Source organism: Pteropus vampyrus, unplaced genomic scaffold (assembly GCF_000151845.1).
Source record: "Pteropus vampyrus isolate Shadow unplaced genomic scaffold, Pvam_2.0 Scaffold323, whole genome shotgun sequence".
Lineage (NCBI taxonomy): Eukaryota > Metazoa > Chordata > Mammalia > Chiroptera > Pteropodidae > Pteropus > Pteropus vampyrus.
The window spans coordinates 790,156-812,714 of NW_011889104.1; the positions used below are offsets into that span (position 1 = coordinate 790,156).

Sequence of the window (22,559 nt, forward strand, 5' to 3'; positions counted from 1 at the left end):
TTATTCTACTTTTTTTATTTGTAGTTGAAGTTTAGCATAAAAGATGATGTTTTTACCCAATGCAATAATTAAATGCTATTTTTTTCTCTATTGCAGAAAATGCAAGTTCTTCTGGGGCTTGGGGCGTCAATAAGGTTATCTCTTCTTTATCATCTGCTTTTTCTGTGTTTGAAGATGGAAACAAAGAAAATTATGGGTAAAGAAACAGCTGGTTAAAATCATGTGGCGGGAGATACCTGGTCATGGTGACGTGGAATGCTGCACAGCTTCCTCTGGGACTTGCAGTAGTGAGATGGCAAGAGAGGGGTCTGGCTTCCAGTCCCATCTGTAAGACCTTGCTAAAGGTCCTTTCCACCACTGCTGGCTATCTAGGCACTAGATAGCTAAAGCACATGGTGGACAAGGAAAGGGGTGCAGAGAACTGAGGGAGTCTGTGGGTCTGAACCAGTGTTAGATGCGCCTGAGTTCACCAGCCCAGGCATCTATGCATGTTCTGTTATGTTTGCAGGCTTGGTCAAGTAGAGAAGGAGGTAGCTTAGGTGGGGTCGTGATGCAGAGAGAATATGTGTTAAGGGTGAGGGCATTTAGAATTTTGCAAATTTTTCCTTAGGTTACCCCAGCCTAAGAATAAACCCGCAGGAGCCAGGACCTTTGGAGAACGCAGTGTAAGCAGATTTTCCCCTAAACCAAAGGTAGGTCAAGCTCCCTTCACCCATGAAATGGATCTTCTCTTTGTTTTAGCAATAGTTGTCCAGATAAAGGAGGCGGTGAGTGTAAGAGCATACCGAGAAACACAGTGTCATATGAAGAGTGTATGTAGGGACATTGTCCTACAAGTTACCTGAGTATCTACTTGTGCCAGGCACTGCAATAGATACAGAACTTGAGAAGGAATGTGCTGTGATCCTCGCCATCGTGGGCCTTCCTGCTAGACAAGAGACCCCATGGGGCACGCATGCCTTCAAGGCCTGGGAAGTGAGGCCATTAGATGGAACTGAACTGGAGCAGTCCATTGTCAGACACCTCAGCAGACAAGCATCGCCTGTTCACTGGCCCGCCACATTCTTGGTGACGGTGGCTTTTGTGTCAGCCCATACCCACTTGCATTCCAGCCCTGAGAGTTTGCAGGCTGCCTTCCCTCCATCCCTGGCCTGGCTCTGCCAGCATGTGTTGGAGTGTGCGGGAAGCCTGTCACCTCAGCCATGTTCTCACCCCATGGTGGGTTCTGCTAAGTAAACTGTCACCCAGCTCTTGAGTCCTATTGAACCTTTTGACATTAAAGTGGGCTGGATTTCAGATATAATAGCATTGCTTCTTAGGTGCATTTTACCGACTATTCAGCTTTGATCGAAAACCTGTGCTAGGTTTCCCGCTTGTCCCGGCGCTGAGCAGAGGCCAGTCGCTTTATCCTGTGTTTGCTCCCCTGGCAAATGACCAGCCAGCTTTGCCTGCAGTGTCAGAAGAGACAAAGTGTAATCCGTGAAGACCGCCGGGTGTAAACCATGACGGGCGTTTTAGGGTCAGCCAAAGGGCTTTGGGCAAGTGCGATTCTGACTCAGCAGTTTCTTCCTTTGTCATAGACTCTAAAACTGGACTTTTGTGTTTATGGATAAGTAGCTAATTCTGGGGCTGGAGCAGGAGAACTATAAAGGAGCTGGGAGCATCTCGTTGTGCCAGAAAGGAAGGGATGAAGTGCTTCACAGGGGCCACCTGAGTGGCCGGTGGCCACACCTGGGCAGCGTGAGCAGGAAAGAAGTAGCCCAGAGTGGCATCAGGTTGTAAAGCAAGAAATAAAATAAATATCCGTATTGCTACACATGCGTGAGAGAGAAAGGACAAAACATCCTTACAGAAGATCCAAGTCAGGGAGAGAAATGTGTGGCAAGAGAAAGCAGCCATTAGAGTCACAGTAAAAGTCGCAGCAAGAGCCACGGGCGAGTCTGAGAATTAGCGGGCAAAACTATAAGAGGAAACAGGACATTCATATGGCCAAATTACTTTAGTTACTTTGTTCCCAAATTCTTTGGTATTTCTCTGACCCGAAGGTGAAGCTCAGTTCTCCTTCCTCTGAGTATAGGCTGGACTTAGTGACCTCCTTTTAACAAGCAGAGGAAGGAAAGCGGAGAGCCAAGCCATTTGGTGCAGGAACCTGGTAGACTCCAATTTGACTGGCTGACCAGTGAAAAACTGACTTGATGTCTTATGTCACCAAACATGATGTAATAAGAAAGGGTACTTTACCCCTGATGCTAGTCCCCAAAATCTATAACCCCGGTCTAATCCTGAGAGAACAGCAAATAAACCTAAATTGGAGGACATTCTACACAGTTCCTGGTCAGGATTCAAGAGCATCAGTGTGAGAAAGACTAGGAACAACCCGTGACCTGGCATGGCCTGCAGAAGGCTAAGGAGGCGTGACAGCTAAACACAGTGTGGCATCCAGGACGGAGTCTGAGAAGAGGTACCCAAGTGGGAGGGTGAGGAAACCCAAACGATGGCGTGGTCACTAGTGCCATGTAGTTCCCTGGATGTTAGGGCTCTATAAATGTTACCCTAGAAGTCCGCCGAAGGGCATGTGGGAGCTCCGTGCTATCTTCGTGATTCCTCTAGATTTTTCAAATGAAAAGACCATGTGACCCTTGTGTGCGGTGGAGCCCACTAGGGTATGACAGGGTCTAATTCTGGGGGAAAAAATGACAATCACGACGTCGTCAGCTGGGTGGTTGCCAGTGCTACGTCCGTTTCTTCTTTAATTTCTCTCTTTTATCTTAAAAGTTGTAACATGTTAAATTTCATGACGACACAGGGGGCTGGCTGCTTTTTTTCAGCTCATCTTTTGTTTCAGGAAGTGCCATGTCCTGAGGAGTTTCCTGATGACTCGACTGTCTGGGGCGTCCGCTGCCCCAAAATGCTGGCGCCCAGCCCCAGGAGCCCAGGAGGCTTTACATCCGCCGCACGGCTTGCATCCACGCCTTCCCATAAGCTTCTGGTGGGCCCAGTGCATGCTCTAGAGGACAAAGGTGTGTGACACTGCTCCTATAGGGTGTACATTTATTGTACAATTTACCACAAACAGTAAGGTCACTGTTGACAGATTGCATTAGTTGAAGGCTAAAAATAATGCACATTTGTATTTTCTAATTTGATAAAAGTAACAAATAGTAAATTTTAGTTCTTGATATTTGTCTGCAAACTTCATTACTTTGGAGATGTAGCAAAGTACTAATTCAGAAAATCATATCCTCTTATTTGTTAGTGATCTAACTTCAAAAGAGTAATGAAAAACTCACAAATAGCCCTTATTTCCCCTAGACGTGACCCTTAATGTATGATATCGACACTGGGCGCAGCCATCATTAAGGACCAGCTTATCGAGCATACCTGTGAGACCCAGGCCACTGTCCTATTTTGGTGACTGCTGATTTACCTGCCAACTCTGATCTCACTGGCACCTCTGTAAAAAATAGCACTATCCACCATAGCATGCCCACGAGAGAGCTGCCGAGGAGTCACTCCCCGAGGCAGAGGCACAGCTGAGCCCTAGACTTAAAATGTTTCACAGCTTGGTATGTTTCTCCTGAATTTTAAAGGAGAGCCCCTTAAAACTTGGACAACTGCTAAATGCTATCACAAGCTTGCCACTTCAATAAAGAAAAGTTTTTGAAGCTTTTTCTAGTCAAGAAAACTAGTTTAATCAGTCCAGAGTCTTTCAAAACAGTCAACATGCCACACTTAGAGGATTTGCCATTTTGGTTGTATCAACAAAAGCTAGTGTTCTAGGATGAGAAGTGTGAGCACCTGCTCGGTGAGGCAATACCTGATAAAATTTATTCTGGGGTGGTGCTTGCCATGCATGGTATTGAGCTCACCCAGTAGTTTATTCCATGTTTCTGCCCTATCTGGTCTATCCGTCAATAGTCATTGTCATTGTTTTAAATTTAAAGGATGATGAGTATTGCCAGGGATCTTTGTGATGTAACACGCCACACCAATCAGCTAAACACCAGTAGACTGACGAAAAGTCAATAAAACCTCTGCCCTTCAGAAGCATGTCAGCCTTTCATTCTTCATGTCTTTGTCATCAGGTTCTCCCAAAGCAGGGTGTGGCTTGCCACCCACACTAGTGCTCTCCCATGGTCTGGCCATCCTGCTCACAGTGACCAGGCCCTCTCCAGGCCCTGTTCTCTGGAAGGATTGTATGGACTAGATGTAAAAAGTTGAAATGCTTTTACATATATTAGTAGTAGGATTTTTTAAGTCATCCCTCCGCCCCATTTTTAAAAGTTCATAGCACATTTTACCGTGGAACACTATTTTGAAATTAAAATGCAAGTCAGTATAAAAAGGAATCCTGGACTTTATAACCATATAAAATATGTGTACGTACACATGTGTACATAATGTCGGTCTCTAATTTTCTATATATATCAGAAAATGTGGTAGCAGCACAGTACGCCCATGTGAATTTGGATGCTCATGAAGGAAACGTGGCGCAACCCTCAGAAGACAGGAAGTTCAGGTACTGTGAGCGCGGGTGTGGCCCTGCCGTTGAGTTTCTCACTAGCTTTTCTTTTAGAATATGACATGGTTCCGACCCTTCAAGGCTGGTAGTTTTTATTCACTAGCAGCTTGAAGGCAGAAGGTCCTCTCTGAATAAAGACAATTTACCTAAACACAGGCACTCGAGCCATGAGCGAAGCAGTGTGGCCACCGAGTCCCTGAGGGCGTGAGCTCCGCATCAGACTCCTCTGCAGGCCCTTCCTGCCAAAGGCCCAACCTGGAAAGACTAGTGCAGAACAGGGCCAACATAATTCCTTCTTCACACCTGTTACGATCGAGAAAATCAGTAACTGTCTTATATGAGAGGAAGATAATAGTGTTTAAGCCTCTTAGGTATCAGTGCAAAATGCAGACTTGCCCTACGTTAATGCTTTGCAGAAGTAAAATCCCACCATATTTCAAGAGTCTGGTGGATATAATGGACACTGGAAGTACCTACACCCTTGAGTGTCTTATAGCAGCGCATGCCCACACTTTCCACAGTGACCCTTTCATTCATCTGCAACAACTGAGTTGTATCTCTGCAACATTTTTTAAAATCTGAAATTATTCTAAAATTAGTTTATTTTTTTAAAAAAAAAATTCACAGGAAAAATGCCTGTGTCAAAGGGTAAAAATGCAACCTGAAGTTGCGGGTGTCAGTTCATCTGTGTAGAAGCGTATTCTGTCCACGTGTGTGTGGGTGCTGGCTGTGAGGCTGGGTTTACGTGTGTGGGGCTGTATATGCACTTGAGTCCTGTCGTCATTGGCTCTTCTCTCCAAAGTCACTGCCTACACCGAACCACTGCTCCTTGAGGGAACACACAGCAAGGTCCCTGCAAGTCTCTGGTCACAGCACTTTAGTTAAAGGCACCTTGTTCCATATGTGCTATTGGCTCGCTAGCACTGAGCTCCCAGCCAGCAGTACTGGAATCGGGGCCTGAACAAAGCCCACCAGCACATGGGTTTTCTTCCTGAGGCACATCCCGGCCTTCCAGCACTCCAGAACACTGGACAGCAGTTAAACCCCGTCACTGAGTACACTGCAAAAGGGCACTCAGTGTGAGAGCTGAAATGCGACGGCATGCGGCCTTACTCAACCTCACCTGGGGATGCCTATTGGGTAACTCATATTTTTTGCTGCTCTGAGTGTTTGCAGGTGACTCCAAAAGCATCATGAGTATTGACTTGGGGTTACTAAAACATTTAGCATGCAAGCAAACGTGTAAATATGGGGTCCGTGAGTGATGAGCAACTATGCGAGGATGCACGTGCATCCACATGCATGTGCGGAGGTGTACTGGTGCTAGGTGGGTGGGTTGTCACTTCTTACTCAGTGTTATAAAAGAAGGCATTTTGGAATAAAGTAAAGTGTTCAGTCTTAATGACAGGCCTGACATTCAGGTGACAACTTGGGGGAATAAACCCGTTCCTACATTTCCTACCAAAGAACATCCACTGTCCTCTGCCCCCCAGTTATCTATGTGTTACCAGCTCTTTGACTTATTTTTATTCACGTCGTACTAGCTGCATGTGTGTTTGTCTGAAGAAAACACTTTAATCAACTCTTAGTGAAGCAATTTTGAATGTCATCCCTAGAATGAAAAGGAAGCTGCTCTGTGGGGCTCGATGTGCCTGGACCCGGCAGGCTTATAACCAAGAGATGTTTTGTCTCCCTTCTCTCATCCCTTGCGCACGTCCAGCCCAATGCAGGAGGGAAGCCTAGCAGCAGCTGCAGGCGGCGCGCTGACCAGAGAGGCAGAGCGGGGCCTGGCTGCCTGCACCCTCACAGACGCTGACCTTGCCACGGCGGCGGGGTGCACAGACACCGGCACTGGACTTGAGGCAGAGCAGGCACAGCCTCGTTCACCAGGTACGAACAGGTGCTCAGCCTTCTCTGTGCCCTGGAGTAGGACAGTGATCTGGTCAAAGCTGCTCTGGGAGAGCTGGCAGGGCAGGACCTTGAACTTTGTTGGGACAGAGGCAGCTCCACCAGGATGAGCATGCTGCGTCAGGGTGCAGTGCGACAGCGGAGTGCTCAAGATGAGCTCGTCCATGTTAGTGTTCAGGGGCGTCATATTAACTATGGTGGGAAGTGGGGGTTGGAATCAGAGTCCCTGTTGCATGCCGGCGTCCATGTAATACTGTTGTTCCCAGGTCACAGAACAGTAACAGGCTCGGGGTTACGGGACCCCCGCCCCTGGCCTCACAGAGAGAGTTTTGCAGTGTGGTAGGAGCACAGTCTCTGCCATGCCCCACCGCCCCGCCTTTAAGAGGTTATGTGATCTTGACCGAGACCATCTCGCTCCTCTGTGGCCCTCTGTCCTTTCCATAAAGTGGAGGTGAAAGTGGTACCTACTTAGTCTTATCATAAGGACCAAGGAAGGTACCAAACATAAAGTCTTCAGAACGGTGTCTTCCACGCACTTAGCCTTCAGCATGTGTTAGTTATGCTGATCAGTCTTTGATAATAGCCACTAACTTTTTTTTTCCCTTCAGAAATGATTTCTCTTTTGTGGAGCCAAAATATCTTATACATACACATTGCATGGAGGTAGTATGTGTTAAAGGCAACGTGTTTTGTAGACATAAGTGGAAAAGCAATTTAAAGTCTATATATCTGGGCATATGTCAGAAGTAACTAACAAATATTCACATCTGCCTTTGAGACGGGTGCTCACGCTGTGCTAGAGGCCAGACCGACAGCCCCAGGGGAGTGAAACTGGTGCCCTGGTGTTGGTTTCATTTTTCTCAACTGAATGTTGATCTAAATGTGTAACTCTAAAATGGCATTGAACCATGTGGAACTAGCCATTTTGACTCTTGAAACTGGTTCTTTATTATTTGATTCAATGCTCTTTAAGGATGAGGCTTTTGAAAGGTTATTTAACACGTATCTCCACTTGTTTTATTTCTAATTCCTCGAGTACTGAATTTATTTTCTGATTTTGTCTCTATCCCTTTAAGACCTTGCTGTTGAGAATCCGTGGGATGGTGAACTGATTCTCAAACTTCTCTCCGGGCTTCCTCAGCCCTTGCACTCCCATCCAGACGTTTTTGAGTGGCAGTGCAAGCTCCCTGCCATGAAGCCCAAGACCGAGTTCCAGCTGGGTAAGAGCCATGTGGTGATAAGACTTCCAACCCTTGTTTCTCCGTGGGGAGCTGGTGGTGACCTGCTGCTCCTAGCACCGCCCCCAGGTGGGCAGGTAAGAACATTACCCTGGGAGTAAACTGAGAACTGGGAGTTCTCAGTAAACATGTTATTAAGCCATGATGGGAGCATTTTGACCATCGTTGGGGCTATAACAGAGATGGCAATATCTATCAGATTATAAACTCACATGCAATCACCCACTTCTAAGAATTTACCCAGATGCATGTGTTCAAAGTGGCATGTGTATGTAAGGGCAGGTTGGAAGCCACACAGGTGTCACTGGGGACTGCTTAGGTACATGACGGGACACCTCCACAATGACATCGGCTCTGTACTCAGAGGGGATGCCTTCCGAAACATGCCGTTAAGTGAAAGAGTAGGCTAGTGCTGTGTGCTCCGTTTTGTTTCCTAGAAGTGTAGACGGTCATATACATGTTTGATAGTATTAAAACTAATGAAGATGGCTAACTATTAGTGGGAGTGGACAATGACAGGAGCAAGACTTTGGGCAGTTTATTTTCCCACACACACACACCCCTACACACACACGCATAGTGTCTCACATTAGTGTAGAACATTTGTTGAAGGCGATGAGCCAACATTGTTGTTTTAGTAGCTAAAGCCCGTGGTTTATGTCAGGGTCACTCTCGATGGTGTCCATCCTGTGGTTTTGGACACATGTATAATGATATGTATCCGTCAACACGGTGTCATGCAGAGTGGTTTCACTGCCCTGAAAGTGCCCGTGCTCCACCTATTCATCCTTTCTTACCTTCACCTGGAACCCTGGCCACCACTGAGCTTTTTCCTGCTGTCTCCAAGGTGTTGCCTTTTCCAGCGTGTTATGTTGTGATCGTGCAGTACATAGGCTCTTCAGATGGCTTCTTTCACTTATCAATCTGCATTTAAGGTTCCTCCAGGTCTTTTCATGGCCTATTAACTCTTTAATTGCTGAGTAATATTCCATTGTACAAATGCACCGTCGTGTGTTTATCCATTTGCCTATTGAAGGCCGTCTTGGCTGCTTCCAAGTTTGGGCAACTGTAATAAAGCTGCTGTGAACATTCCAGTGCAGTTTTTATATGGACATAATTTTCTGTTCATTTGTGTGAATATAAAGAAGTGTGATTGCTTTTATAAGAAACTGCCAAGCTGTCCCCAGTGGGATTTGTACCATTGCATCCCCACCAGCAAGAATGGGGGTTCTGCGGCTCCACATCCTCCCAGCATCTGGAGTCCTCAGTGTTTTTGGCCTTCACTGTGGTGTTCCACTATTGTAGTTTGCAGCTCCTAATGGCATCTGGTGTTGAATGAACATTTTTGTATTTGTTTGCCATCTGTACATCCTCTTTGGTAGGTGTCTGTTCAGGTCTTTTGCCCCTTGTGTAATTGATTTGTTTGTTTTCTTAGTTTTGAGTTTTAAGGGTTTATTGTATATTTTGAATAATTCTCAGATAAGTGTTTTGCAAAGATTTTTCTCTCAATCTCTGGCTTGTCTTTTTATTCTATCAACTGCCTTTTGCAGAGCAGAAGTTTTTAATTGTAATGAAGTCCAATTTGTCAATTTTTTCCCTTTCACAAATCATCCTTCAGTGTCGTATCTAACATGTCATTGGCAAACCCAAGGTCATCTAGATTTTCTCCTATGTTATCTTCTAAGACTTTTATAGCTTCGTGTTTTACATTTAGGTCTGTGATCTATTTTGGCTTAACTTTTGTGAAAGGTTCTGTGTCTAGATTTATTTTTGCATGTTGACATTCAGTTCTCTCACCATTTGTTGAAAAGACTCCTTTATTAAATTGCCTTTGCTCCTGTGTCAGTGGGCAGCTGGTTGTGTGTGAGGCCTGTTTCTGGGCTGTCCGTCTGTCGATCTGTTTGTCCATTCCCCACCGACATCACAGCATCCTGACTGCTGTGGCTTTTATAGTAATTCTCGATGTCAGGTAATATCACTCCTCCGGTTCGTTCTTCAGTGTTGTGTCGGCTATTCTGGGCCTTTCCCGCTCCGTGTAGCCTTGGTCTGTCAACACCCATGAAATAACTTGGTGAGATTCTGATTGGGGTCATGTCTCTGTCTTTACATTCACGATGAGTTTCTTGTAGACAACACATAGTCAGGTCTTGGGTTTTTATCCACTATGACAATCTCTGTTTTCATTGGTATATTTAGTCTATTGATAATGTAAAGTGACTGTTACGTGGTTGGATTACTATCCACCATATTTGTTTATTACTTTCTATTCATTACCCTTGTTCTTTGCTCCCTTTTTGTCTTCCACTCTCTGCTTTCTCTGGTTTTAATTGAATATTTATGTAATTCATTTTTCTCGTAGCATATCAATTATAGTTCTATTGTTACTTTTTTTAGTGTTTCCCTAGAGTTTACATTTACAACTAATTCAAGCCTACCTTCAGATAACACAGTACCACTTCACAGGTGGTACAGGTCCTGATGACAGAACGTTGCCAGTTCCTCCCTCCTGTCCCGATAACATGGCTATCACTCGTTCTACTTATCCTTAAGCCGTACTTACTACATGCACAAAAAGCTTTATTTTATCCCTTTTCCTACACTTTTCTGATCTCAGTTTCTGACCTACCCTACTTCTCTTTGAAGAACTTTCTAAAACATTTCTTGCAAGGTGGGTGCTGGTGACAGATTCCCTTAATGTTTGTCTGTCTCAGAAAGGCTTTGTTTCCGCCTCGCCCTCAAAGGGGTCATTTGAGTGGACACAGAGTTCAGTGCCAGTTTCTTCTCTCCAGAATACCACACTCTGGACAGAAGTCGCTGTGACTTGTCCTTGCCCCTCTGCAGGTGGTTTGATCCTGGCTCCTCTCAGCGTTTCCTCCATCTCCCCTCCTGCAGCGTGGGTATCCCGTGGCCAGGGCATAGATTCCCTGGTATGTGTCCTGCATCTGTGACTCAGTATCTGTCACTAATTTTGGAAATTTCTCAACCATTATTACCCCAAATATTTCTTCAGTTTCTTTCTCTTTTTCTTCCTCTTCTTAGCATTCTCATTACACATACTACACCTTTTGCAGTTGTCCCCCAGCCTGGAACACCTTTTTCTTTTTGTGTCTCAGTTCTGGAAATTTTTCTAACACATCCTCAGCTCAGAGACCCTTTCCCCTGCTGTGTGCACCTTGTTGGTGAGCACATGGGAGGGGCGTCCTTTCCATTAGTGTTTCTCTCCAGCATTTCCTCTGGGCTCTCCCCTAGAGTTTCATTCTGTCTGCTAACATGACGCAGCTGTGCTTACATGTTGTACTTTCTTCATTAGCACCTTTAGCACGTTAATCATAATTCTCTTCAGTTCCTGGTCTTTTAATTCCAGGATCTTTGCCACATCCATGTCTGATTCTGGTACTCGCTCCCTCTCTTCAAGCCCGTCTTCTGTCTCCTAGTGCGCCTAATGCCTTCGATAGAAGCCAGACCTGACTTGCCGGGTCCAAGGGCCTGCAAGAAGTAGGTCCTCAGGAAGGTACGTGCTCATCTGGCTTGGGGTTAGGCTTCTTACTGTTTGCTGTCACTGTAGGTATCAGAGCTGAAATTTCCCTTTGTGTCTTTAATTCTGTCTCCCTTGTTATCTTTGGGTTTCCCTGGGAGTCTGGCCATTGCTGTCACTGCAGACTTAAATATGGTCTGTGACGCCAGCTCTTTCTGTCCTAGTCCGCCTGGTACTGGGGCGCCTGCCCCTGGACCACAGCTCTGGCCAGCTGTGATTTTTTGTGTCTACTTCTCTGTCTCCTCAGTTTTGGGGGCAGCAGTTTGCCCTGTGACCTGGGCTCTCTAATGGATCTAAGAAGAATTGTTGAGTTTCAGTTTTTCAGCTTTTTCTTGCTGCGAGGGTGGAGTGATGGCTTCTGCATGCCTCATATGCCAGACGGGAAACTGGAAATCTACTTTTTTATGTTTGGTTTTGCGTCTGTGAATTCTTTTTTAAGAATTACCTTAAAAATCTATTACAACTTCACCTCTGTGGGTCTTTCTCCCTAAACCAATAACCCCAATGCTACTGAAAAATATCAAGACAAACCCAGTGTGAGAGATGTTCTACAACCTACCTGACTAGTACTCTTTGGAACTGCCGTGGTCATCGAAAACAAGAAGTTAGGGACTGTCACAGCCCAGCGGAGGCCGAGGTGGCTCGACAGCTGTGTCCTGGAACATTAGTGAAAACTAGCGTTGTCCGAATGAAGTGCAGGGTTTAGATAATAGGATCATGCCAGCGCTGGCTCTTTATTTGTGACAAGTGTGCCGTGGCCATGTGAAGTCACCAGCAGGGGAGCCTAGGTGCAGAACAAACAGATACTCTCCTATCTGCACAGCTTGAAAGCTGTACACTGAAAACTATTCTAAAATAAAAGGTTTACTTCGATTAAAAACTTTCAATATCTATTAGAAATATTGGTACGATTATACTTTGCCCTTTTTATTCTGATATAAAACACTCGCATTTTTCAAAGGCATGTTAGAGCTTTGTTTAGCACTTTACGGAGAGTTTTTATCTGTTCTTTCTGACGTCACAGCCATCTTGCCAAGTAGGCAGCACAGCTAAATGTGGGCCCACTGGCAAAGAGAAGGTGGCTGCCCAGGTTCCTGCCACCGTGTGACAGGCCTAGCCTGACAGTGCTGCCCGTGCCCTCTGTCATGCCATTTAAAGGTGGCGCTGTTTTGTGGCAGGAATTTAACTTTCATGCAAGATGGGAAAAGCATTTCCTAAGGGAGCTATATCCATGTTTATTAAAGCAGTTCAAGCACCAAGGAAATTCTACAAGCACTTCATTCCGACGAAGTCTTTGGTATTTTGAGCCTTTTTTTTCACTCCAACCCCTTTGTCTCCTTAGGTTCTTTGCTGGTCTACATTGATCACCTTCTCGGAGAAGGGGCTTTTGCCCAAGTTTATGAAGTTACCCATGGGGATGTGAAGGATACCAAAAGCAAACAGAAATTTGTTCTGAAGGTAAATGATCTGAGCAGCACTTTGTACAACATAGAAATGCACTTTAGAACTGGAGTGTGTTGGCCTCTTTTTTCTTTTTTAAGACAGTGACGGTTTCAGTCAGGTCTGTCGTCAGCACTGCCCCACGAGGGCTCAGCACTGCCTTGCCGTTAGTCATGTTGCCACTAGTCACGTTGCCGCAGCAACTGCCCATGCGGCCTGTCGCCACCCCACATCCTTCAGCAGGGTGGAAGTTGCTTCCTTGCCATCGTTTTCCAGAATGTGAGACTGGATGTGAATGTCACATACCTGGTTTGCAGGTCCAGAAGCCCGCCAACCCCTGGGAGTTCTACATTGGGACTCAGCTGATGGAGAGGCTGAAGCCCAGTGTGCGACACATGTTTATCAGGTTCTACTCCGCCCACTTCTTCCGGGATGGCAGCGTGCTGGTGGGGGATCTTCACAGCTACGGGACGCTGCTGGTAAGACATGGATCCTGGCTTGTGCCTTGCACTGTAGCAGTGGGCACAGATCTCGACTGGAAGTCCCCGTGCTCCTATGCAGCCGGCTCAGGAATCCACTTCCCCCTATTTCTAGAATGCCATCAACCTCTATAAAAATACCCCTGAGAAAGTGATGCCTCAAGCTCTGGTGCTGTCCTTTGCTATCAGCATTCTCCACATGATAGAACAGGTCCACGGCTGCGAGATCATCCATGGGGATGTCAAACCAGACAACTTCATACTCGGGAGCAGGCGAGTGTCACACTTCTGTCGATCCCCTTCTTACCGTCCCCGCAGGCTCTTGTTGTTCGTGCTCACACAGCCAGGCCCTTGTTTCTGTTCGGTACAGAGTTTTGGAACAAGACAGCGAAGATGATGGTTTATCTGCCGGCCTGGCACTGATTGACCTGGGTCAGAGCATAGACATGAAACTTTTCCCAAAAGGAACTACATTCACAGGAAAGTGTGAAACGTCCGGTTTCCAGTGTACGGAGATGCTCAGTAACAAACCGTGGACCTACCAGGTGTGGAACTAGAGGGAGGGCTTCGAAGGCATTAGCCTCCATTACACCTGCTATGCTGGAAGTGACTCTGCGCCACCCTGGTCCCGTCCCGGAGTTAGACCATGCTTGAGTGTATATTTGGTTTTGAGTCTGTCCCACAGCGAGAGGCTTTGGAGCACAGTGACAGCAGCGGCCAGAGTCCCAGGGGAAGGGTTGGGAGGCCTTCCAAGCTGTCCCTGTCCAAGGGAATTACTGTCATGTTTGCCTGTAGGTGACCACACAGGGAACTTGGAAGGACACGGTGGCCCATAGAGAACAGAGCTTTCCAAGGGGCTGCTTCAGGGGCAGGGGGTGATCTGTCCCTGGAGGCTTCAGTGGGGCTCATCAGTGGGGTGGTTGAACAGATGGCTTTCACGATCCTTTACAAGTTATACCCTATGATTGTTTACCTTGCCGCATAGGTTAGAGAGACATCTTAATACAGTCATGTATAAATTACATAGACCTATAATTTTCTTTATAGATTGATTACTTTGGAGTTGCAGCAACAGTGTACTGCATGCTTTTTGGCTCTTACATGAAAGTGAAAAACGAAGGCGGAGTCTGGAAGCCTGAAGGTCTTTTTAGAAGGTGGGTGTTAGTGTCAGTGCTACATGAAAAAAGAGTAAACATTGTAGATGTTTGGGTTCCATCTGGAGGAAGATGGTCTCTGCCATTGCCTGGAGAACCCATGTCTTGGAAAGCATGATGACTTGACACAGTTCTGGGCTCTGGGCACAGTGAGCAAGTTCCGTGGCTTCACTACTTCTGTCCCCACTTGTGGCAGTAGGGCAGCCAGCGCCCTCACAGAAGCAGTGGAAGCTCCAGGCTAAGTGGCTGGCATCCTGTGCACACCAATCACCTGGTGTCACCAAGCCTGTGGTGCTTGCTTATTTGTCTTCTTGTCTCTCTGACTGGAGCAATGACGGCCCTGCTTCCCAGCGTCTCTTAGAAGAAGCAAAGGGAGTGATACATGTGGAGGGGCTTTGTAAGTTATGAAGTAATAGGATGAGGCAGCCATCCATCACAGGAGAGGGTTTTAAGTCCCATCCCTGTATGACTAGTGTTTCTTACACTGTTCTGTCATCTGTGGTGATTAGAGTAGGCCTCTCCCATCCACGCAGATGGCTTTCCCAATGCAGTGCCGTGTGACTAGACTGGCAGTGTTTGAGCTGAGCTTTTGGCACATGTATGTTCATTATGTCATTTATACTTTGTCTTAATTGTCTCTGAGGTATAAAAACATACACAGAAAAGTGTACTCATCTTAAGTGTACAGCCTAATGGGTTTTACATACCCAGACAAGAAAAGAAACAGCGGTAATTTTCTAAAATGTAGTGTCTGCACATAAATAAGCTAGATTCAGGCCCCAGAGGAAAACTTACAACAACTATGCTTTACTCTGCGTGACAGACAACACGTTTAGCAGCCGCTCTGATCCTGTTCCTGACGGAAGGCCCAGCCCGTGCTCAGAGGCTGCCATCTCCAACCACCTGCGGGCACAGAAACCTGTTGCCCTCGGCCACATCATAGCAGCAGGCTGAGCTTCCTGTCTGGAACAGGGTCTACCTACGTTCTTCCTGTCCCAGTGCCTTATCTCCATGTTCTGGAGTTTCACAGCAGTTGGAACTCAGTTCAAGCTCGGTTCTGGACAGTCCCTCCCGTCCACCTGGTCCTGGCACATCTACGAGGAGGCTTGTCAGAACCCTTTGCATCACTACAGCACATGCAGCTAGCCAAAACATCTGTTTTAAAAAAAAAATTAAAAGTTTCCCACTGCCAAGCTATTATTGAGACTACTTATCTTGAATCACTTCTGGGGAACAAGGTATATATACACTTTTAAGTATATCTTAATTTCTCTTACTCATAATGAATTGAACATTTCTATTGATGCCTTAAGCTGCGCTTGGGTGAAAGTTGTTAATTCAGCTGTCCGGGCCTATGGAGGTCAGATGCAGCAGTGGAGTTGTTCTGGGTTGTCCCACGTTGTCCCATGTTGTCCCACATGCTGAACGCTACATTTTATCCTCTATTTGCGCTTTTTCCTCCAGGCTTCCTCATCTGGACATGTGGAATGAATTTTTTCACATCATGTTGAATATACCAGATTGTCATCATCTTCCATCTTTGGATTTGTTAAGGCAAAAGCTGAAGAAAATATTTCAGCAGCACTATACAAACAAGATTAAGACTCTACGTAATAGGCTAATTGTTCTGCTCTTAGAATATAAGCGTTCTCGAAAGTAAGATATGGCACTCCCAGAAATCCCTTCAGGAATGCTGGCCTGCCCACTTCGAGCTTAGTGTCTCCCTGTTTACTGTTTATATAAATGTTTCTTTCTGAAATCCGCAAAGTATATCCATGTGACCATTTAGTTGTTGTCAATAGTTAAACAAAACACACGTGATAATGGTCCCTGTGTCGCAGGTGAACCATGCTGCTCTGGGGACACAGGTATTTGTGAGAATATCTGGATGTGAACATACTCTAAGTTTCACTTTTAAATACTGACCTGTTCACTTAGAGCCAAAAAAGGGCCAAGACAGCTTTTTTTCTAGATTTGAGGGTTTGTATTTGTGTAAAATAAAAATTCCCCAAATATATTCAAGGGACTCAAGTTTTTATGAATAAAGATTGTCTTTTTCTGCCTGTTCTTCATTGCTATCTATGGGAAAGGTTAAAAGCGAAAATCTGAAGTCTCTTTATTTTTTAGAAGTGTCATTCAAAGGAGAATCTCACATCTTGAAAGTAGTCTTATAAGCTGAGGAAATCATTAAATTGGCCCTAGAATCGTAGCAGCCAACTTAGCATGTATTGACTTAGAGCTGAGGGCTGGGTCCTACAACCTGAACTGACCTACCACCCTAGCGCCACCCCGCTGCCACGGTCCCCATCCCACAGGCAAGCACAACTCACTTTTTGTGAACCTTCCCAAAAATGATTCCATGCATTTTTCTATGAATTTTTGACACAACTAGCATAATTCTGCCTTCTTCCACTTAACGTATAGGGAAGAGTAACTACAACATAGCACGTTCTCATTATCAGTGGTGTGAGATATTTCGTTATACATTGTATCTGTAATGTAATTTTGTATCAATATTGGCAAACAGCCCTGTTGGGGACAAACACACAGCCTTTGTCCCCCACAGCCTAGGCTCTGCCACCCTTGCCTCTCTGACAGGCGAAAAATGGGATTTTTCTCATGATCTTTGCTTGCATTCTCTTCTGAATCAGGCCAAATGCATTCATACATTCAAGAACTGCATGTTTCTCCTTTTTCTGTGAACTTTGTCCACATCTCATTTGGATTGTTCTTTTTCAGGGTAAGTTGTAGGAGTCCTTGGTATATGAGTTGTAAATATTTGTCATGTCTTAAGATCTCTGTTGCCATGAAATTTTAAACATTTCTGTGTTATACACTGATTTATAAAGTTTTAAATGGCTTTTTGGGGGTCTTGTGTCAAAATGCCATCAATTGAGAAGAAAAGTAATTTTTTAATACTAGTACTAATTTAAATGTTTAGGACTAAACTTTTGGTTGCTATTTTAGATTTAGTTTCTTCTGTTTTTTCTAACCGGTATTTTGAATATATGAAGCCTATTCATTTCTATAAAAAGCTTTTCAGTTGATTCTTTTGAAATTTCCAAATAATTAACTGTCACTATAAAAATGCCTATGTCTCTTCTTTTCCCAATACATGACTTCTATTGCATCTTTAAAATATCACAAATAAGTCTGAGGAATCACCTGACATCTTGGTGTTTTTGTAGCTAGACAGCTCTTATTCATCAGTTTGTTGAACTAACTATTCCTTTTTCAGAAACAGATACCATCCAAAAGTTTTCTGATAGCCTTGTTTTAAACTGTCACGGCTTGTTGAATCAAAGCGGCTGAATTTGATACAAGTCCACTGTCATTTCCTTTAAGAATTAACCTTTCTGAGCCCGAGATACTGAACAAGCAACGCCTGACCTCATCTGAACCCTGTAGTTGTATTTTTCACCCAAGAAATCTCAGATTTCACTAAGAGAACCATTCTGAATAAGCATTGGAGAAGCACACACACAGACGTCACCTTTAACGGAAGCCAGTGAAACATCCTTGGTCGGGTTCTGCACGTGACTGCATGGTCCCCAGACCTCCCTCCAGATAAGCCTGGGCTAAGAGGGAACATCATGCAGCACTAGCTCTGGACGGTTCTCAGTTCTGACCTGCATTACCTTGAGCAGCCATCTGACATCCCTAAGCCTCTGTTCTCATCTCTACAATGCATGCAGGATGGGTGGGGGGTGGGACTGGGCCTGGGACCATAGACCCTGTGATGGATGTGCCAAAAGCAGCCTGGAGGAGATCAGGGAGTCAGGTCTTCTTGGGGAGTGAGGGGAGGGATTGGCAGGGGGCGCTCTGAGGGTCCTGGGCTGCCACTCCCCAGCTACTGAAGGGCACCCCCAAGTTCTCTGCCTCAGAGGACAGGTTCATTGCAGTATTGTGAACTTGGGCCAGGAGCAGACACAGCCCCTCAGAACGCTTGAGACTTAGAGGTTGAAGACACTTTCACAAGCATGACAGTTACCACTGAAACTGGGTATCTTTAAAAATGGCACTTGGCTGGGCCACTTCTTGCCCCAGGGCAGTGGCTGCCCGGCTACAATTTGGAGGAAGATCCCTCTTGCTGAGGTTTCTTTTGACCACATATTTGGAACTTGTAGTTTTCCGGTTCAGTCTCAGGAGCCACATCGGCTCTAAGTGGGGAAGCGCAAGTCGAGGGATGGGACCTTGGGCATGGAGAAGACAAAGTCGTCTGCAAATGGACCCAGCAGGCAGAACTGGCCACGCCCAGACCCTCTAGGGGCTTCATGTCCACCCTTTAACGAGGTCTGAGGCCTCCTGGGATCTGGCCCGGAAACTCCCAGTTCCTTTTCCTGCAGGTTTCTTCTAGGGGGGAAGATTTGTGACACAGAACTTGGGACTCCGGCTGGTCGCATTCATTCAACACCACCACTCCCCAGGCACTGGGGGTCCAGCCTCCCCGCCCTGCCTTGTACAATCTGCTTAAGACAGAAACCTCCTGGAGCCCCAGCCTCTGTCAACTGCGTTGTGGCCACCCCTCCCGGGCTGGGACCCAATGGGTCAGGGATCGGTTCTCATTTGCCAGGATAGTCATGTACATCCTCGGCCAGGGGAAACCCCACACTTGCCCTTGCTGGCCAGGGTGACTCCCGGGGCCACGCGGTTCTGAGGTCCACTGTCACACATAGCGTCGTGTTGTTACTGACTTGTCCTGAAGGGGCAGCTGGGCCCAAGCCCAGAAAGCTTATAGCCCCGGGACGGCTGTGCTCTTGTCCACAGGTTTGTGCTGTGCTCATGCCCCGGGGGCTACATGGGAGCCTTGTCTGTGGGGAGCTGTGACAGGTGAGGCCTGGGGAATGGGGATCCAGCAGGGAAATGCCAGCACCCTGATGACCCGTGGGCATGCGTGGACTCAGCCTTCCCTATTATGATACTGAAATGCTTCCCATCTGGGTGGATACAGTCGCTGCTCTGAGCTCACCCCAAGTCCGCACTCCATAATCTGGAGCTGAGGGTGACCCCTGGCCTTTCAAACATCGCCCTCTGGAAACATCCTGCAGAAGATGAGTGGCTGGGCAATTCTGAGTTGTCCCCTCCATCCGAAGACTGCAAGTGTCATTCAGACACACAGCAGAGGCTCTGCCTGCGAGGCCTTCTGTATGCAGCCAGGGACCGAGGATAAACCCTGATTCCCAAGCCCCTCCGGTTATGGCACAGCCCTCTAGGACCACGATCTGCTAAGGAAACAGGTCAGTCTAAAACTCCAAAGAGGTAGACACGTGCCAGATTCCAGGGCTGACCGGGGCTGGGGGAGGCAAGGGTGCCTGGGGCTTTCCATTGCAGGACTGGGTGTTCTCCAGAACCAGTCCTGCACTTGGCAACAATTGTAACTCTTGTGCTTGATGATGTAGCCAAGAAGGAACAACTTAGTATGTCTTTGGGCCTCCACTGGAGAGACCCACATTTGCAGTGAGGGTCACGTGTCACTCTATCTGGTTTCTTACATTCTCCAGCTCCGAAATCTATTTGTTTTTTTTTCTTTTTTTTTTTTCACGGTTTTTATGTGTTCTGTTTCTGTCGGGCTTCTCCCTTTGTTCCTGCACTTTTCCTCATGTTACTGAATGGCTCATTTGTGTTCCCTGCCAAAGTCGTCCACTCTCTGAGCGGCTGCAGAATATTGAGCCCTCTGCACTAGACCGGACAGCCCATTTCACCCCCTGGGTTCTGCCTTTCAGTCCGTGTTAGAGGTTACCCACCGAGCAAGCTGTCAGAGCTCTTTGTACCCCTGAGATGTAACTGTGCAGTGTCTGCATGACAAACTCCAACGACTCATTCCACCTAATCCAACTGTATGTTCCTTCCGCCATCATCCCAAACCTTTGATGTTCCATGGGCCTTGATTTTCCTCCACTGCTGTTGTGTGAGCTCGGGGAGGGGTGTGGCTAGTTCGGAGAGCTGCCAGTATCATCGTAGGTGGCATTTTGTACCACACATGTGGGACCTGCCGGGAACTAGTCTGCTAACAGCTCTGGAAGCTTAGGGGGCCGGGGCTGCAGGTCCGGGGCTGCAGGGCGGGACTGTGGAGCAGGGCAAGGCAACTGCCAGGGGTGACCACAAGGGACTCCGCAGCAGCTGAGCTAAGATCCTCAGGCGGGGTGGTATTTCCTTTTCTGGCAAAGCAGACTCTGCATAATTCTGGAGTTTGATGTCCTCTCTTAATTGAGAGCCACCCATACGTATGTTCCCACTCTGATTAGCAGGACCCGTGTCTTCTGAACCAATGCCGTCACTTTCACGGCCGTGTGAACGGGACTTGATTTTGGTTGTGACTCAGCCACCCGCAGGATGAGATTCTGTTAGGTGTCCAGGAATCTCAGCTCTGTAGCTCTGCAGAAGTTTCCTGCCCATTAGGTGATGCTTGCGTCTGGGATTGGATGCCTTGAGCTCCCCTTTTTCTTTCCTCACTTAATCAAGAGCAATTCTGAACAATAAGCTAATTACGTCACATTTGTTAGTTTGTAAAACAGGATCTAAAATATCAAGTTCATGGTCGACTAGAACCTTTCTTAAGTGAATATTTGCTTAGGAGGATTCAGTGATGATCCTTCTTGCATCTCTATTGCCACATTGTACCCTGGACTGTTATGCCTTCTTTAACACTGGAAATATGGTCGCTAAGGCCTTTGAATTTAATCAGATTAGAGAACCAATTCCAGAAGCCCCAAAACCATTTGAAAAAAACACATCTTTAAAATTCTGTTCCTCTAGAACTATCCTCTTTACCAAAATCTGCATCAGAGATTTCTTGAGAGAAAAAGAACATGTATCTCTATAACACGAACATACATGTGCATACATATATACATGCATGTGCGCATATACATAAGTACATGCACAGAGAAACACATATGATGAGATTTGTTTCATGAGGTGCTTTTTGTCCTCATGAGGCTGGCAGGTCTGACATATATAGGCCAGGCCAGCAGGCTAGCCACTCAGCCAGGTTTTATACTGTGATATGAGGATAATTTCTTCACCAAGAAATCTCAATTTTTTCTCTTAAGGGTTTTGGCTCAGTAACAGACACACCACCATTTTGGGGGGTAAGAACCACAAAGGCAACTGATGGCAGATTTGTTTGGTCACCTAACTGGGTGCTGTAGCCCGGCTGACCTGATGCACCACGCTAACCGTCACAGTGGGTGGCAGTATTCCCTGCTCAGTCACCTGCTTTGCCAACATTTCTTCGCCTTCCCTGGGTTGCCTTTCCCTCGAGATAGCATCCTTCAGTGCGCAGAAGTTTGGCATGTTTATGAATTCCAATGAACCTGCTGTGTCTGTGCTGCTTGTGCTTTAGAGGCTATTTCTTACCTGTGGCCAAACCCACGATCCGAGGTGACTGCACCCCTTTGCTTCCTTTGTCAGAACGTCATAGTTTTAGCTCCGACATTTCGGTTTGTTTCCCCAAAGGTGGCGCTAAAGCTCAAGTTACTCGAGGGAGGCAGGCTGTCCCCAGGCCCCCAGCCCTCCCTAGGCCTGAGCTTGGTCTTGCTGCCGGGCAGGGGTGTGGGCCAGGCTGAGAGTCCTAGGGGTGCCGCCCTCCCAGGGTCCCAGATGCTGCTCTCCAAGCACCCCTCATCCATCCATCCACACTCAGTCCTGGGGTTGGGGGACCAAGAGCGAAGTCAACCCCAGAGGTGGGGTCCCGCCTGGCCTGGGGCTGGTCCAGGGCCACCACAGGGTGGGCCTGACCCAGGTCTGTTGGCCTGTTACCAATACACAGGGACTCCAGGGTCTCCTGGCAAGTGTGCTGGATCCCACAGCCCCCAGTGACGCTTTCTTGCCCCAGCATGGGTGCTGAACTGTCCTTGTTCCCGCTGAACGGTCCTTGGGGGTGAAGGGACAAGAACAGGCCTGTCTTACATCACGATGCTGCCGCCTTTGGAAGTGTCACCTTCTGATTTACTAACTTCCCAGATACAAATCCCAATTTCTGAGCCCCCTAATACATGTCACTGGTATTTTTTCATCTTGATCATCAAATACCACTCTTTTAATATGATAAACTTTGTGACATTTTTTCATAGCTGGTAGCACGTCCCTCACTGCTGCCTTTTGAAATATTCTTGAGGCTGTTTTTTGCAGATTTTCTCTTTCATTTGGTCTTTAGAATCGGCTACACAAATGCTATAGCAAATATTTCAAACTTAGGCTGGCCACGTATCGAATTTATACATTAATTTGGAGGAAAACGAATGTATATGCAATTGTGAGTTTTCCTATTTCCCAATCTGC

The 22,559-nt window shown here is 46.5% G+C and overlaps 1 protein-coding gene across 1 annotated transcript in view; it reads left to right on the top strand.

Moving 5' to 3' along the window:
* Positions 1 to 16,343, top strand: part of BUB1 (BUB1 mitotic checkpoint serine/threonine kinase) — a 36,431-nt gene extending 20,088 nt beyond the window's left edge. The window contains exons 14-25 of the mRNA XM_011377851.2: positions 97 to 196; positions 611 to 692; positions 2,846 to 3,020; positions 4,432 to 4,519; positions 6,243 to 6,412; positions 7,507 to 7,650; positions 12,546 to 12,661; positions 12,961 to 13,122; positions 13,238 to 13,395; positions 13,493 to 13,667; positions 14,170 to 14,276; positions 15,741 to 16,343. Of these exons, the coding sequence (XP_011376153.1) occupies positions 97 to 196; positions 611 to 692; positions 2,846 to 3,020; positions 4,432 to 4,519; positions 6,243 to 6,412; positions 7,507 to 7,650; positions 12,546 to 12,661; positions 12,961 to 13,122; positions 13,238 to 13,395; positions 13,493 to 13,667; positions 14,170 to 14,276; positions 15,741 to 15,936 (1,673 nt within the window). The 3' untranslated portion in view covers positions 15,937 to 16,343. The remainder of the gene's footprint in view (positions 1 to 96; positions 197 to 610; positions 693 to 2,845; positions 3,021 to 4,431; positions 4,520 to 6,242; positions 6,413 to 7,506; positions 7,651 to 12,545; positions 12,662 to 12,960; positions 13,123 to 13,237; positions 13,396 to 13,492; positions 13,668 to 14,169; positions 14,277 to 15,740) is intronic.
* Positions 16,344 to 22,559: the final 6,216 nt, after the last annotated feature.